This window comes from Ctenocephalides felis, unplaced genomic scaffold (genome assembly GCF_003426905.1).
Source record: "Ctenocephalides felis isolate EL2017-DRISC unplaced genomic scaffold, ASM342690v1 CF-g0.4_SCAFFOLD_01492, whole genome shotgun sequence".
NCBI classification, from domain to species: domain Eukaryota; kingdom Metazoa; phylum Arthropoda; class Insecta; order Siphonaptera; family Pulicidae; genus Ctenocephalides; species Ctenocephalides felis.
The window spans coordinates 40,469,883-40,486,641 of NW_020537646.1; the positions used below are offsets into that span (position 1 = coordinate 40,469,883).

Sequence of the window (16,759 nt, forward strand, 5' to 3'; positions counted from 1 at the left end):
GCCGTAAACCATCCAAAAGTTCTGTAAATAACAAATAAATTAATAGCATATAATATATCATTGTAAGAATAAGAGCAAATTCAGAATTATAATAATCAATGACAAGATTGCAATATTTTCGTTGCACAATATCATGTTTGAAATATTGTATTTATATAAATAAATAATAATTCAGCAAATCGCAATATCAGATTCCAATAAAACAAATAAATAGTAATAATAATGGAAATATTAAGCAAAAAAATTATATATTTAAAAAAATATGTAGACTATAAATAACTATGAACATGCTTTTATTGACATTTAGACTGAAAATGCATTATTACACCATTTTAAGCAGTACCACTTTGACAAGTGTATAATAAATTTATTGATTATTTAGTTAATTAATGCTTGTAATATTTTTGTACAGCAATTTAATACAATTTGCGCTGTTTTCACAAAATTTGCTCAATTTATACTAATTAAATATACTAACACATTGAGTAATTTGATTTGTGCAAATGTGTTAATTTTTTAAAATTGCCAATTTCAAAATGTTAACAAATTCGAAATTGTACAAGCCGGAAATAAAAAAGAATGACGCCGAAATAAAAATGATATCAATATAAGTGATAAATAAAACATCAAATAAACAACGCACTAACCAAAATAATTCCAAATAAAATTCATGTTTAAATCAAATAAACATGGAATGAAATTAAAATTCAAATATTTTCGAAAATAATCAGAACCTTTAGAACGCAAATAAACACTTCAATATTTTTAGATGACATTTCACTTAACCTCAAACTACACATTCTTATTATATGTTACACAAAACTTGGTAATAAATTGCAACTAATTATTTCACTATTAATTTTAATAATTAACAATATATAACTGCAAAGACTCTACAAATAATAACACAGTAACAACATTTTTGAAAAAAAAAAGTCAAGTAAATCTGTATGGCATTGAAATCGCAATACAATAATCTCTATTGTTAGGCGTGTCAATAAGGCATGATGTAATATCGACATGAGATAGTTTTTTCTCATATATTTCGATGCTAGTAAAAACAAATTTACTCTTATTTTGTAATGTAATTAGTTGCTATATATAATTAAGAACGAGTGGCTTAAAAGCACATGGAATACTAACCAAATGCAGACTTAATTAATTTGATCATTTTTTTATAAAATAGTATTTATTTTATATTATAGAGTATGTGCTTAGTTTAGAGGCAAGAGTATGCTTAGTACAGCAAAATGTTTAAACAAAAATTATTCAGAAATGTACGTTTTAAGAGATTGAATAAATACATAGAGATCACATTAATATCTTTGAATAACGGATTAGTAACTCAAAAATTCGCTATCTAATAATGTTCGCAGTTATTGCCAAGTTCAGAGAAATACCCCAATTTCTCCCAAATGGGGGTTTCCCAATTCCCAAATATCTAATTGAATTAAATATTGATATTGAACATACCACACTTAGTACAGCAAAATGTTTGAACAAAAATTATTCAGAAATATAATTTTTAAGAGATTGAATAAATACATAGAGATCATATTAATATCTTTGAGTAACGGATTAGTAACTCAAAAATTCGCTATCTAATAATCTTCGCAGTTGTTGCCATGTTCAGAGAAATATCCCAATTTCTTCCAAATGGGGGTTTCCCAATTCCCAAATATCTAATTGAATTTAATATTGATATTGAGCATACCCAGATAGCACAAAATGTTGTTGAATTATATTTATCTATCAAAATTCAAATTATATTAACTAATTGTAAGTAGCATTTTGCCGTAATAATCAATAATAATTGATCATTTCGAAACTAACATTAAGCTATCACTAAAAAATAATCAATACGATTTCCAATTAATTGATGTCTTTTAAAAATATTCATAATATCAGTAATTATATCAATTATTAACTTTTTAACTCATTTCATTTAATGCATTTCGTATTCTAAAACTGTATTTTATTTAAGTGCGAACGTCAACTGTAATCAGTAGCTACCAGTGAAACACCACAAATCGTGCATAGATTCTGATTAGAATCGCTCAATAAAATTCAAAACTTTGGTGAATTTTTATAATTCAACCACTTATCGTAGGCCTATAATATTTTGGTATGTTATTTCAGACTACAATACTAATTAATTTATTTTTTATTGATTAAGTCGTTTATTTTTTATAGAGCTTTTTCAATATTTATATCCAATGAAACAACTTGGCCAATCTCTACCAAAAACTAACCAACTCGATTCTCCAATCAATACCTATTGAACAGTTTTGGAATTTTTTTATAATCGATTAATCAATACCTTTTGAACAGTTTTGATTTTTTACTACCGATTAAAAATACAACGTGGACAAAATATTTTACACTTTTCTGATAATTCTAAAGAAACGGCTCAGCCGATCATCGTGATCAACTGATCAACGCTGGTCCTTATCGAGAAGTTGCACTCAAACATTTCAATGTTTAAAATCGGTCCAGCTGTTTTTAAGAAAATATCGACTTCTCCAAATTTAGTCTCATTCGATTTAGATTGTTGAAACGCTCAGAAAACAACATTAGCAAATCGGATTTTTTAGCATAAACAAACTTCTCCTTCGGGAAGTTAATAAATATATATTTATGTTTTATATAGGTAAAAGATATTATTTTTCAAACTAATTAATTATAATTTTTTTTCATAAATTGAATCTAGATTTTTGTTCGTTGCGGTTTTTGTGTAATTTATATACTAAAGAAGAGTCAAACTGGAATTCGAAACGTATGAAAAACTTATTGACTAATTAAACCCTTTTGTATGATATTTTGTAAAAACCGTTTATCATTCGACGTAATTGCGATAAAATTATAATAAATTCTTGCTTAAAATAAAATATTTCACTTTTTACCTTAAGTTAGAACTATTTTCAAAATCGAAATTTAAATTACATTTTGTGCTCTCTAACATTTAAACATGTGTGTCGATCGTAATATGAGTTGGCGTCTCTCACGTGCCTCTGTCGGTACGTCAGAGGCAATTGAATATTTGAATACATTCAATTCCTCGTGTAATTTCATTGCATATTAATTAATTTAATAATTAAAATACCTGACATTTATGTAAAAGATTATGATTTACCTTTTTCTTCTTGTGGTAAATCATCGTGGTTATCGTGAGATGTATCCGTTGTCGATGCGCACGAGGCGCCGTCTTCGTTTTCTCCATCTGCATATTCAGAATTATATTAGTAGAAATCATCATATTAAAAAATAAAATCCAATTTAGAATAACAATTGGAATTATAAGAGATAAATATAAGGTAACTTTAATGTAACTTTTGGATGATATAATATATGGACAAAATTATACAGTGGCCTTATTTAAAAATTGGCTAGTTTTAACAACTCTTCCGCGACTGTATAACAAAAGCAAGCCATAATAACAAACCAGTCAGATGTTGAGCGTCATTGTCACAGTATTGCAGCAGTAATTAGTCCAAACATGTTTCGCACCTTGGAAACTTTATTTGGAGGGTGCTTTTGACATGTTTTTTTGGGACTTATTTATTGTTATTTCTATTTTTTAAATTAAAAACATAAACTAATGTCAGTACTAGTGCTTTCGATCAATTTTATTGCAATTATCAGGTTTTTCATTACTCATTTTAGTTCATTTACGGGACAAAATGACATAGTATTATTTCGCAAGTACTATGGGGTAGTTTATTCGACGACAAGAAAAAATAGGCTAAGAAATGCACCGGTAACAGGAACAGACTTTCATTTGGTTATGATACTTATGATGTATGTTTTGTTTCCTTTTGGACTAATAAGTCATGTTCTGATGTCTCAAATAGAACTAAACGATTTATCTAAAATTGACTTTATCTTATATCTCTGTAATAGGTTGCGTTTTTCCTTAATAAATATGTTATTATAGTTCTTTAGTAATAAAAAGACCATGTTTAATGCCTAAGGTTTATTGACTGGTAGTTAATTAGAAGAGTATAAACAAATGTGCCTGATTATTAACATTAAATAAATAAATATCCTTGAAAAACAAAACACCATGTCATTTTATCCGTACTTCCCCTATATACAGTGGCGTCGGAAGCAAATTTTTGATGAGTGGGCAGTCAGTGTGAGCTCTTTTTTTAGATATTCTAGACAATATCATTTTTTGAGAATGATGGGTGGGCTCAGCCCCACCATCATAAAACATGGATGGGCTCAAGCCCACACAGCCCACTCGGTTTCGACGCCACTGCCTATGTATATTGCATTCTGAACTATTTTTAACTAATTTCGTTACTACTATATAAATAGTAGAGTTAAAGGCGAAAAGGGATTTACTTTTCATGGTTTAAAAAAAACTTGGTTACATCAAAAACCATTTTAAATTATTGAAATATTATAGCATTTAGAATTTTAGAAATTGATTAATTCATATACCTTCTGATTTTTTGCTAGGAACTTGCAGCACTTGCCCTGGAAATATAAAATTACTTCCAAGTCTATTTATCGCCGTTAATTCCGATGGAGTTGTATCAAATCTAGCAGCAACAGAAGTCAATGTATCTCTATCTCCGACTGTATATGGCACTGTAGGAATTTGAGCCAAAGCACGTTTTCTTTCCTCCTCTGCTAAAAAATTACTTTAATTATTTATTTGAAAGGTAATTTCTTAATTCATATTAACATATATTTAAATACAGAGTGACATCTTGCATTAGGCGATTGCGATCTACATTGTAAGATCACAAAATTCTTACTAGCTTTGTAAAGTTAACCCTTTCCACTCGCGAATTCCGAGATTTATATGAATTTTGCCGCCCGATCGGCGACATCCGAGTGGAAAGGGTTAAATCAATTACTTCAACTTACAATTAAAGGCTTTTTACTAAATTCCCGAAAACGTTTGTAATATCTGTTAAATTTTCTCTATACATATGAAAACAAACATAAAAAATTACCTTTGGCAAGTCGATCGACACTTTCGATCCTTCCTTCTACTTTCGAACGAAGTGTGTCCAAATCGTACGGCGCTGTAAGACCGTGGTCAACACTACGACTTTTGCTCCTGGAAAGAAAATATAAATATAAATATAAATATATAAATAAGATTACTCTGAATGAATTAATATATAAATAGTAAGAATTAATAATTATAAATATTTTCTGTTCTATGTTCATCTAAACTGCCAATTCAAATGCCAAGCAAGCGCGCGTGCAACGTATTCATAAGATCACAAAAACATGCAAAATCAAACAAAATCTTTCGTGCAATTTGATGATCAGAAATAGATCATAGAAAACATACCTAAACAGTTGCATAGAAAACAATTAAAAATCCATTTTTTTTTTAAATATTAATTTAATATGACCTACAATTAGTTTTCGGAATTCGGATAAATAAAATTAAAACATTTGACTATAGAAAGAAAATACACAAAAAATTAGACTTGCAGCGAATATTTGGTTACTATTCGGCCGAATACCGAATATATACATATTATTCGGGCGAATGACGAATACTCTAAATAAAAGAAAATGCTCATTGCGTCTATAAATAATACATCTGTTTTATTTCTCTTACCACTGAAAAATAATAAGAAAAGTTAGCAAGTTTTTATGCATTTAAATTGATATCATAATCGATTTGAAAGAAAAAGGTTATGGTATGCAGTGTGTCTAATTTCTCTACATTTCTGGAAAATAGTTTCTTTGTAAACTATCCCGGGTATTATAGAAAAAAGTTGTATTATTTGCAGTGTTATCCCGCATTATGCTCGATATTTAATAATTCATGTTTGATATTGAATTCTCGTTCAATAAAATGCACATTAATACTTTAAAAACTAGTGGTGTGTTATCTCAAAAACTCAAATACCATTTTTGGCACATTTTGCACTGTATCTCCGAAACGGCTAGACCTGCCTTTGTCAAAAACTAATCAGCACTAATCATCAGTAGGAATCGAATGTTATTTGAATTATTCAAATCGGTTAATCCGTGTTTGCGCACTCGTCGACGAAAATTTGTAACGGCACACACGCACACACATACACACATCCATTTTTTCTAAGGTATGCCAAAATGTTCAGAAACCTTTGAAACGCAAAGTATATATAAATATAATCATATAAAAATAAACTTTGAATTTTTTCAACCACTTTACAATATATTACTATTACAATTACTATATTTTATGAATAGTAAAGAAGATTGGTATATCATTAAGTGGCATAATGCTATTAATTTAATATTTGTACAAGTTTTATCGCTAAAATCCAGCTAAATAGTTTTGCCTAATATTTAGTTATTCGATCAGAGAATTCGCCAAATATAGGTATTTGGTACACTGCCGAATATACAATTCGTTGCAAGTCTAATAATAAGAAATAATATAGTTACATTGTAATAGAATTTAAACTTTTTTTGTATTAAAAATCGTTCATTAGGGAAGTTTATCGGGTGACTTACTTATCAATTTTTAAGTTAAGTTTTGAACTTACCTTTTCAAAGGCAGCGGTGCTAAATGATCCACACTCCTGGAAAATGCATTTATGTCTTGACTAGAACGTCTCGACCTAGAGGCAAGCAACGCATGCAACACGGAAACAAATAAGAAACAAAAACACATAAGTAATAATTTGCATACAGAAAATAATGGAAATAATAAAATAATTTTCACGTGCCTATTTTAAAAATAGTAGAGTATCATCCAACATGCAGTTTTTAAACAAAAATATAATATAAAAGTATAACCATATGCTAAGTGCATTTTGCAACACAATATTTTTTTTACAATGTGCTTATTTTTATGTTAAAATTGATCTAATCTTATCTTAAAATTGTAGCATTCAAGTGTGTACTCAGCATCATACAATTTCAGTAGGTACTATCAAAAATTAAGCACGTGCATCCAATAATTACAGTTACATAATCAAGTATGTACATAATCACAACATAATATAGATATCATTTAGATCTAGATTGTATTATTATTGATTGCTAACTGATATTAACCATTTACTTGAATTTATCTTAAATTATACTGATTTTATTAGATTTTTGTCTAATAAAGTATGTTAAAATTTAATTTGTAATTTTTTGCATCTTATGGGAAATTAATATATTTATGTGAGAATGATGTTTTCTTCCGAACTGATGAATTCTTTTTGCTTTTAAAAGATTTTATTAAATTTATTTTATTTATACAACTTCTTTCAATTATATAAATAAACATTGAACAACTACCTTAAAGATAATTACAAAAAGTTCTATTGAAATTCTTTTTTTTTTTTTAAGTTTATTTGAACAGCGATCAGAACTTATGGGTTCTATGAGCTGTTGTGATTAATATCTTACAAACTACGTTTGTTTTATTACAGATGGCAACCCAAACAGGTGTCACATCTCTGTATGATAAATTTTTATTACAATCTCTGTAATAGGGCAAGTATGGTGCAACAATGCCGGGTGAGGGCTATTTTCACTTGGAAACGTATTGCTATCTATATTTCCAAGTGAAAATCGTTGTCAATGTTGCCTGACAACAGGCTGCTCGAAGTGGGTATCGAACCCGGGAAAATTGAAATTCTAACAAGTGAAATTGAACATTGGAAGGACTGTCAAGAAAAGAAAGAAAATTGCTGGACATGATTACGTAATATATACGTAACATAGCATAGCATAAAATTGAATATATTGAAGTAGTATTGAAATATATTGAGAATGAGAACTGCAAAAATTGCAAAGATTAAATAATAGGACTCGGTCGAAAAATTGCAGATTATCGACGGCTTAAGCGAGAAAAAAATACACCCACACATACACACTCAACCACTATTATATATATATATATATATATAATATATATAAAACTGAATATCATATATATATATATATATATATATAAAGCCAATAGAGATTTCTCTATATTACAATTTTCCGTTTGCATTCGTATATAGCTTTCAACATCAATTTATGCTTTATATAAGAACACCATATATTAGATGCCTGTGCCTTAGATTTGTCAATTTTTTTTTTCAAAAAACTTTTTTGGTTTTTTATTATCTCAATCAGCACCATTTCATATTCGCGAGTTTCAACCCTGGTTATATATATCATTTTAAATAATAATAATTATAAATTTGTTACATATACTGTATAAATATTTGATATATTGTTTACGGCACTCTAAATTGGTCAAGACAGAACTTTTCAAAATTCAAATCTTTGAATCAATCCACGAGATATCAGAATTTATTTTAGATTAAGGGTTTCTTAAGTAAAGTATCTTATTTTGATCCCTAGAATCCGAAAATCATATGTGCTTAAGCGATTTTTTTCGCCCCCTGCAAATCGTCCCGCCCTAATAAATGTATAATATATATGATTAATAAATAAAACGTAAAAATTGTTAAATAAAATTTAAAAGTAAAAAAAATGTTGCATTTATATAGTAGAACAATACTTTTATCAGGTTAGTATATATTTAATATAGACATTTAAGAAAAACCAAGCGTGAAAAATAATTTATAAGCAAATTATTGATAATAAATTTAATAGAGACGTATTTAATATCTTTAAATAAAAACATTTGATTGAAAAGCGCTATTAAGTCATCTACTATTCCTTTCAATCGTGTATTTATTAGTTCTTATTCATTTAAGTTAGTTACGCGTTGTAAGTGTAAAAAATATTTCCAGAGCGATTTATTGACACCAATAATAATATTTAAGGAAATTTCAATATTTTCATACCTAAAAAACTATGTACAAATCTAGATATATTCTTACACACTGTTGGATTAGGAATGATTTGCTGAATAAAATATAGAATCCGCCAACTAGCTTTTTTTGAAAAATTCCTTAAAAAATCTACTGAATATTTTGCAAAATTTTTTTGTTTGAAAATTCTATTAAAAAACCACTAAATATTTTCACTCTTTTTATTTTAACGTGAAATGTAAAGAGTGCAAAGTACACAGTAGGGTTGCTTAAGTCGTACCCCCTAAAAAAAGTTATTTGGCGAATACAATAATACCGGTCACTAAAATGAAAAGATTATTATAAATTAATGGCGATTTTATGAAAAGATAGAATAATACCAATATACTATTGAAATAAAGTTAGAATTTTTTTTAACAGCTACCGGACCCTTAAGGTTCTATAAACTATTTTAATGATTTTACTTCACTAATATCGGTTTTATTGATGGCAAACAAAAATAGTTGTCCTATCTTATTACAATTTCTTTGCTATCTATATTTCCAAGTGGAAACCGATGTCATCACTGCTTGATATCAAGCTGGCCCAGGGGTCAAACCTGGATCTTATGTGTTGTAGTCAACGTTGATAACGATTACACAACGTCCGGCTATAAAGTAAAAATCAACCTCCAAAATGTCAAACAGCGCAATTAGAAAAAAAGAATGTAATAAGTGCTGTGTTCGATATAAAACCTATTTTTAACAAATACTGAATGCAGTATATTCCATGTTCAAGTAGTTATGCGACGCGCAAATAACGAATAAACAAGGAGCAAATATTCATAAACATCTCGAATCGCACGCGGAACCATTTGCAAATGCAAGGAAATATTTATGGGCAATTATTCGTTTATTACCGGACCGTGTTCCTCGACAGTCGATAGTTTATGGTCAGGCTGAACAATATACATTATAATCATGTGATGAAAACAATGATTCTCTAATGCGGGAACAAGTTCATGAATACTAAATCACTCGATGAAGTCGAGGAAGAGCTGGAAAAAATGTTTCAAGGTTGCATATGCAAAATTTCTTAAACTGCTGACAGGATACAATAAAATTACGCAGTTGTTTCAATCGATGAACATCCTAATGAATTATTAACTTTCCTTCTTAATTCTTCAATAGTGAGTCGTCCCATCAAATTCTCATTGATCTATTTTTAAATATCTCATTGAAAAGATTTTGTTGATAATCTATCTTTAGCAATGTAATATATGTTAATGTGAATGTCCAAAAATGTATATATTATAAGTGTACTTAGTTTGCGTGTGTTATGTGTTTCTTATAATCAGCCAAAAAGCTAATGAAAATTGTATTACTGCAGTTGAAAGCCTTCTCACCACTAAAAGGTGGGCGATATGATAGAACTACAATCATATATGATGAAAAATTAAAGATAATTTCGGATATTAGAATATAAAATAAAAATACTTATATTTTGCTAATCGTTCAACTCATTTGAAACAACAAGTAATTAGTCCAGTCATTACGGTAAGTTCACCTTGGAATTCGAGATACCCAATTGTAAGTCTGTAAATGCCCTAAAATAGCACCCTGAAAGTTGTCTCAAAATCTACATATTGTAGGGTGTACGTACCATATGTAATTTTTGAGACTACTTTCAGGGTGCTATTTGAGCTGGGTTTTCTCGAATTCCGAAATTCTTACCTAATTTAAGCTTAAATGACTGGACTAGATTGGTGCAAGGTCAGGACCATGTGGTGTATACAAAGAAACATCTTAACCAAGCTCCAATAACTTTAGCCAAATGGCCAAATGGCCAAAGATATGTGATGTCAATAATTGAATAAACCGTTTCTATTTGCTAATTAAAGCCACCTTTTCAACGACCTTGTTCAGTTTCATTAATTTTTTAATGCAGACACCAGAATTTAGGATTCAATTAGTAATAACAGTTCAAAGTAGACAATTATTTTTTAATCAACGAACGAGCAGAGTTTTTTTATCTTCGAGTGAAAAATCACCTGAACGAAACTTTGACACTGCCGTTTTTTAGGGCTTCGTCTGCCGTTTGAAGCTCTCGATCAAAATCTTTTTACTGATGGACATCTAAACTGTCTACTATCTTTTAACAAACGGTATAGAAACCATCCAAGCTGAAAACCGTTGCCAACCTAATATTTATATCCTCAATAGAATTGAAGCCACAATTAGTTTTATCAATTATTCTAAATTTTAATTCTAGAATAGAATTTTCAGACTTCTATACTACAGACTCGTAAAATACAAATTATATTATATCAAGAATGATTTATTCCTTCGAAGAAATAATCTTTAAATTCTCTGCTTACAGTTTTTTCTGCGTGAGGTCGTTGTTTTTTGTGAGCAGTTCACAATGAATCAACGAAAGTGAAATTCTTATTTTTTGTGATCTGGATGAGCACAAACCTGTATTTATTGGAATAGTACCGATAATTTTCTATGAAAGCATATTTCAAAAACATTCCATAACATGATTGTTATAGTAAAAAATGTTATTGTCTTTTATGTATGTAGTATTAGTAATTGTAACATTTCATATAACATTTCGATTGACAGGAAAGTATTTTCTGTTACTGTTACATAGTTGGCGTTATAATTATTTTGAAGGACTGACTTTCCGTCAGTGTTTTTTTCTTTCGATATATGGTATTAATCCATAGACTTTATACTGTATATGTAGTATAAGGTCTATGTATCAATCACATTTCAGATAAGATATGAGATAAGAGTTTTCATATAAAGATGATTAATGTGGTCGATCATGATGATGATCCAAGGAAAGTCATAATTAAAGCAAATCGTCACATAACTATTATTGAGATTGCACAGAAGTTAAATTTATCGAATCCAACAATTGAAAATGATTAAAAATGTCATTGGACTCTTTAAGAAGCTCGATATTTGTGTTTTGTAAAAATTGATAGAAAAAGAAATTCTTTCGCTAGGAATGAAAAATTAGTTCAGTAAATAATTCGATACGTGTAAGAAGCAATAATCCAAGTGTGATTAACATAATCAAAGCTGAATTGAAAAGAATAGCATACTGTTTATTTGGGTTGGCAAGGTGTTTATCGTCAATACCTGAAATTCTAGAGATGCCCAAAATATGAAGTTACCAGCAAGATGACTAAAAGTTTAAAATGCTAAATTGAAAACAGATTTATTTCATAATATTCCATATAAAATTTCGGTTAGCAAGAAAGTATTTTCTGTTACTTCTACTTATATTAGTTACAACTGTTTTGAAGGACTTTTGTCAGTATGTATATTGTTTCCATTTTATGATATCGGTGATTCTTGATACTTTATGATATCAGTCACATTTAAGATGGGTTACAGGTAAGTTGATTGCAAAGGGCACGTGTCAGATCTTGTTGAATAAATTCCATACTGGAATTAGTTGAAGTATCAGTAATATATGATAACCTTCCTGTCAACAAAGTTGTTGATTAGCGAACGGAAGTCATAATTAAAGAGAATCGTCATGTAACTGTTTATGAGATTATTGCATAGAGGTAAAATGTATCTTATATACTACAATTAAGAATGACTAAAAATGTCTTGAAGTCGGTAAAAAGCTCGGATTTGGATTCTGCACGAATATAACGAGAAAGAAATTCACTAGTGCAGAAAATGGAGTCATGTACACTAAGAGAGGACAAAATCCACAAGAAAACAAAAAATATGATTCAAGTTTGTTCTATCCATAAAATTTTTATTTCACACTTGTTCGGACGTATTTCCATTTTATTATACTGGCCATGAAGGTGACAATCTACATGGCATTGAGTTTTACATGGGTTGGTTGCTAACCCTTGTAGAGGGGGTAGCGGAAAGTTTGATAGGACTAATTGTTCACTTCTAAAAGTAAAGTCCGCAAAACAACATGTATAATAAATAAACAATAAATATATCTTCTTTCAATACAACTTAGTAACAAATTAGTGATTGTAAATAGAACTGCAACAAATACATAATATACGAACAAATCAGTTTTTAACCCTTTCGACTCGGGAGTCGGACTGCCAGTCGGTACGCTGCGCTCGGAATATTATAGTGCTATACTTATCTCTCAACTCGGAATTTTTTTTTGTATCGAATTTTTTCAAAATGTGGTTATATTGCTTTTAAATATAGTTATTATGGTAATAAAATAAAAATGTTTGAAAATTTAAAAGAAATGCACTCAAAACCATGCTATATTGTTTAAAAAATCATTTTTTCACAGATCTTTATTAGAATTATGGGGATCATGAGCTAATAAATTAATTTTGTTATATATTTATTTATAAAATTAATAAATCAATCAATAATTGAATGTAATAGTAAATTAATTTTTAAAAAATAAAAAAAAATTAAATGTAAGTTTAGTTTGCGACGAGTCGTCGCCGACACGATTTGCCGCCGGAGCGGCGGCATCCGAGCTTAACGGTAAAACATATCATGCCGCCGGTGCGGCGGCATCGGAGCGCAACGGTAAAATGACTATGCCGCCGGAGCGGCGGCATCCGAATCGAAAGGGTTAATACAGTCCACAGCTACAATGGTTAAATTATAACCCAACAACCTGAGTATTCAAAGGAGAGTTTTAATAAATTTCATAACGGCGGTATACAACACTACAACATCGGATTTTCTTTCTTGACAACTTAAGAAATAAAATATCAAAAATAATGATGATTAATTATTGCCAATAATTTTATCACATATAGTCCGTATATAGGATAATGCCAATAATAGTATCTTATATTTAAGATTAATGGACCGATTCTGCCGCACAACAGACCAGTGTTATGGCAAGGTAATGTTACGCTACAACTTCCATACATTATGCTACCGAATCATACTGAATACTGTCAAACTGTCAATACTGTTACACATAAACTGCAACGTCACTTATATGTTATGAAGCTGGGTCAGAAAGACCCTGATATCTAAGATCGTTTATTTTGACTTTGGGGCCGTTCAAGTATTACGTAAGCACTATAGGGGGGCGGGGGTACTTATTTGCTTATTTTGGGTGACAATTTGGTGACAGCTTTGCTTACTTTTGCTGACAATGGGTGATGGGGGGGGGGGTAAATAATTGTACTAAATCTGCTTACGTAATACTTTAACAATCTCTTTGGTGCAGTTTCTAGGTTAGGTTTTCTATTTGACAACCTGAGAGAAACGCCTGACTGTACAGCAACCACATGGTTTTTGGCAGTATTTAGTATGGAGAGTTCTTCATAACATAACATTGACTTTCGTCATAACTTTGGTCTGTTGTGCGACAGAATCTGTTTATTTTCAGTTTGTTCTGTTTCTCATCTTTTCTCATTAGTTTCTTATAAATCATAAAATTTTCAAAAGAAAACCAGCAAGTTTATAAATTTATCGATATATTTAAAATGTAACATATAATTATGACTAGCATATTTTAATGTTTGTGTCTTTGATAAACCGAATTGAACCAGTTTAGATATATGAAATTTAAAAATATCATGCAATAAAATTTTGATTGCCATTCACGATTAATAAAAGCGATGTGATAAGATAAGTTTCTGAGAAATAATACTTAAGACTTGAATGAAAAAATTGGTATTACACCATACGATTATCACACGCTGTATTCTTAAGTGCAGACTAATTTTAAGATAAAGAAACGTATCAATTACTCATATCTGTCTACAATTGCGAAATTGTTTCATCATACAGTTTATTGTAAAGTTAGAGTAATGTAAGTAAATAATTAGCATAAACATTATAGTACAATCTTCAGAACAATTTAATATTTCGCTTGATTTAGTAATTGGATTTTTTTGGGTTGCCTAACGAATATCAACTTTTCTCACTAAATGTCAAGATACATATTCAATAATATTTTCTGATCACCTAGTCTCACTGCATCTCATCACAAATATTAATTAATAGTTAAACATTTTTTTATAAAAAGACTAATCATCTCACCGTTACATTAAATATAATCTATTTTTGAAATAATTGATTATTAAAATCCTGTCGACAAATATCATTCATACTAAAAAAAATGTTTTCCTAAGAAAAATAGTAACCATTGGAAACACCGTCATTAAATCGAATTTCGTTAATAACCAGATAACAAAAATTTTAGAATCGTATTAAACTCGGATTTATCTTATATACAATAGATTAGTATACGGGTTTTACTCTGATATCATCACGATTTATAAAACACGATTATTATTACGCGTAAAAGCTTAAAAGGAATTAATTTTCTTCTGAATCACAAAGATAACATTTGTCCCACATGCCCCACAATCATACAGCCTGATATCAAATAGTAGCAGTGTCCATTGTCACTTGAAAATATAGGTCAAAAAATATGTTTGATAATGAAAAAATAGTTTGAGGGTAAAAATATATATAACAATATGATAAAACTTCAATAAAAATTTAAATTAATGCTTCGTAATGAATAAAAATAATGTAGATGGCTAAATCCTATAGCGAGGCCAATTAAATATGTATACAAATATATTACATATGTTATATGTTGAGTTTTTCGATAATTTTGATGCTAAAAATAAGTGCAATAAATTGTCTAAGGCAGTAAAACAAATTCCAGAGGAAAATATTCTGTATATCTATATATTTCTTTTAATTTTTTGCACAGTATGTTTTTAATCAGTATGCTTTTAATCAGTATGTTTTTAATAGCTGTTTTCATACTTATATAAGTTAATTGAAACAAATATATATGCAAACATCATTATGATAGTATAATGATATTCACAGAATAGGTGTATACAATTTGTATCTTTATGTAAAAATCAATGCATGTATTTAAGTCAAATAAAGCAAATTTTCAAATTAAAATAAAAATTAAAAATTTATTTTTTCGCAAAGATTTTGACATACAATTTTTTGTCGTCTTCTGAGAATTTTATAATTATCTTAATTTTTTATTTTGAGTATGAAAATAATACGCTCATTACAATAGAGTCTACTTTGCACTTACTTTAATTCATAAAGTATCACCAGTGTAAAATTTAACAGCGGAAAATAATATAAATCTTTTGTTGTTAAATTTTATAATGACAGGGTAAATCACGGTTTCAAAATATTTGTAATTAAGTACTTTATAAAATAAAGTTAGTGTAAAAATAGAATGTGGTCTCTGTTCATATTCATAAAATATATATACAATTTACTCATAATACAAAATTCTACCTCTATCGGTATAGACAGAGGTATAACAGATTTATAGCAAAGAAGTATTAGAAAAATCCAAGAAAATTATATGAACACACATCAAATTATATATAGTTTTATTCGTAATTTTAATCTGCATATTTTATCCGAACAAAGTTTTTACGTATTTTTTACCGTTTAGCATTTAGTATATAATCTGTGTGAAATTTAGTATATATTCAAAAGTTGAAATGCAAAATGCATATAGAGCAACTATTCACACTATTCGATATTTCTTTAAAGAAACTACTTAAAGTATTAAACATCGTTATAAAGGCTTCGAAATTCTTAGTTCTTCTTCCATATATCGCAACTTTGTATTTTGAACGATTTAGCCTACAGGCGAGTTGCAGACGTAAAATTCAAGGAAAATTGGTAAATCTCAAGAAAATTATATGAACACAATTAATTGTTGTTCGTAATTATTTAAATTTTGATTATTGATTTATGTTTACTTTTGGACAGAATCTACAATAGACAAAATGCAAATTATAGGGTAGTTTATTCGAAGTCAATAGAAAAAGAAAATGAAAACCTGTCAAATGTGATTCGCTTTTAAGTTTTTGTCTAAAAACTTCTAAAAACAGATCAAAGAATTATCTGGTGAAGAGAAGAGACTTGCATTTATTGCAAAGATCTTTTTTTCGGTTCTGAGTCCGGCGAAGGTTGATGACGATGTTTGACTTGTTACATTTGGACCAAACCAAACTATTTATTTGTAAAAATTAGCATCTTAGTATTTCTTATCCTATATGTCATTTTGTCCAT

At 28.9% G+C, this 16,759-nt stretch overlaps 1 protein-coding gene across 1 annotated transcript in view; it reads right to left on the reverse strand.

Annotated features, from left to right (window-relative positions):
- LOC113371239 (DNA topoisomerase 1-like) overlaps nt 1–16,759 on the reverse strand; it is a 46,678-nt gene that overhangs the window by 1,259 nt on the left and 28,660 nt on the right. The window contains exons 4-8 of the mRNA XM_026611875.1: nt 6,510–6,584; nt 4,968–5,074; nt 4,447–4,635; nt 3,134–3,220; nt 3–21 (exon numbers count right to left, since the gene is read on the reverse strand). Of these exons, the coding sequence (XP_026467660.1) occupies nt 3–21; nt 3,134–3,220; nt 4,447–4,635; nt 4,968–5,074; nt 6,510–6,584 (477 nt within the window). The remainder of the gene's footprint in view (nt 1–2; nt 22–3,133; nt 3,221–4,446; nt 4,636–4,967; nt 5,075–6,509; nt 6,585–16,759) is intronic.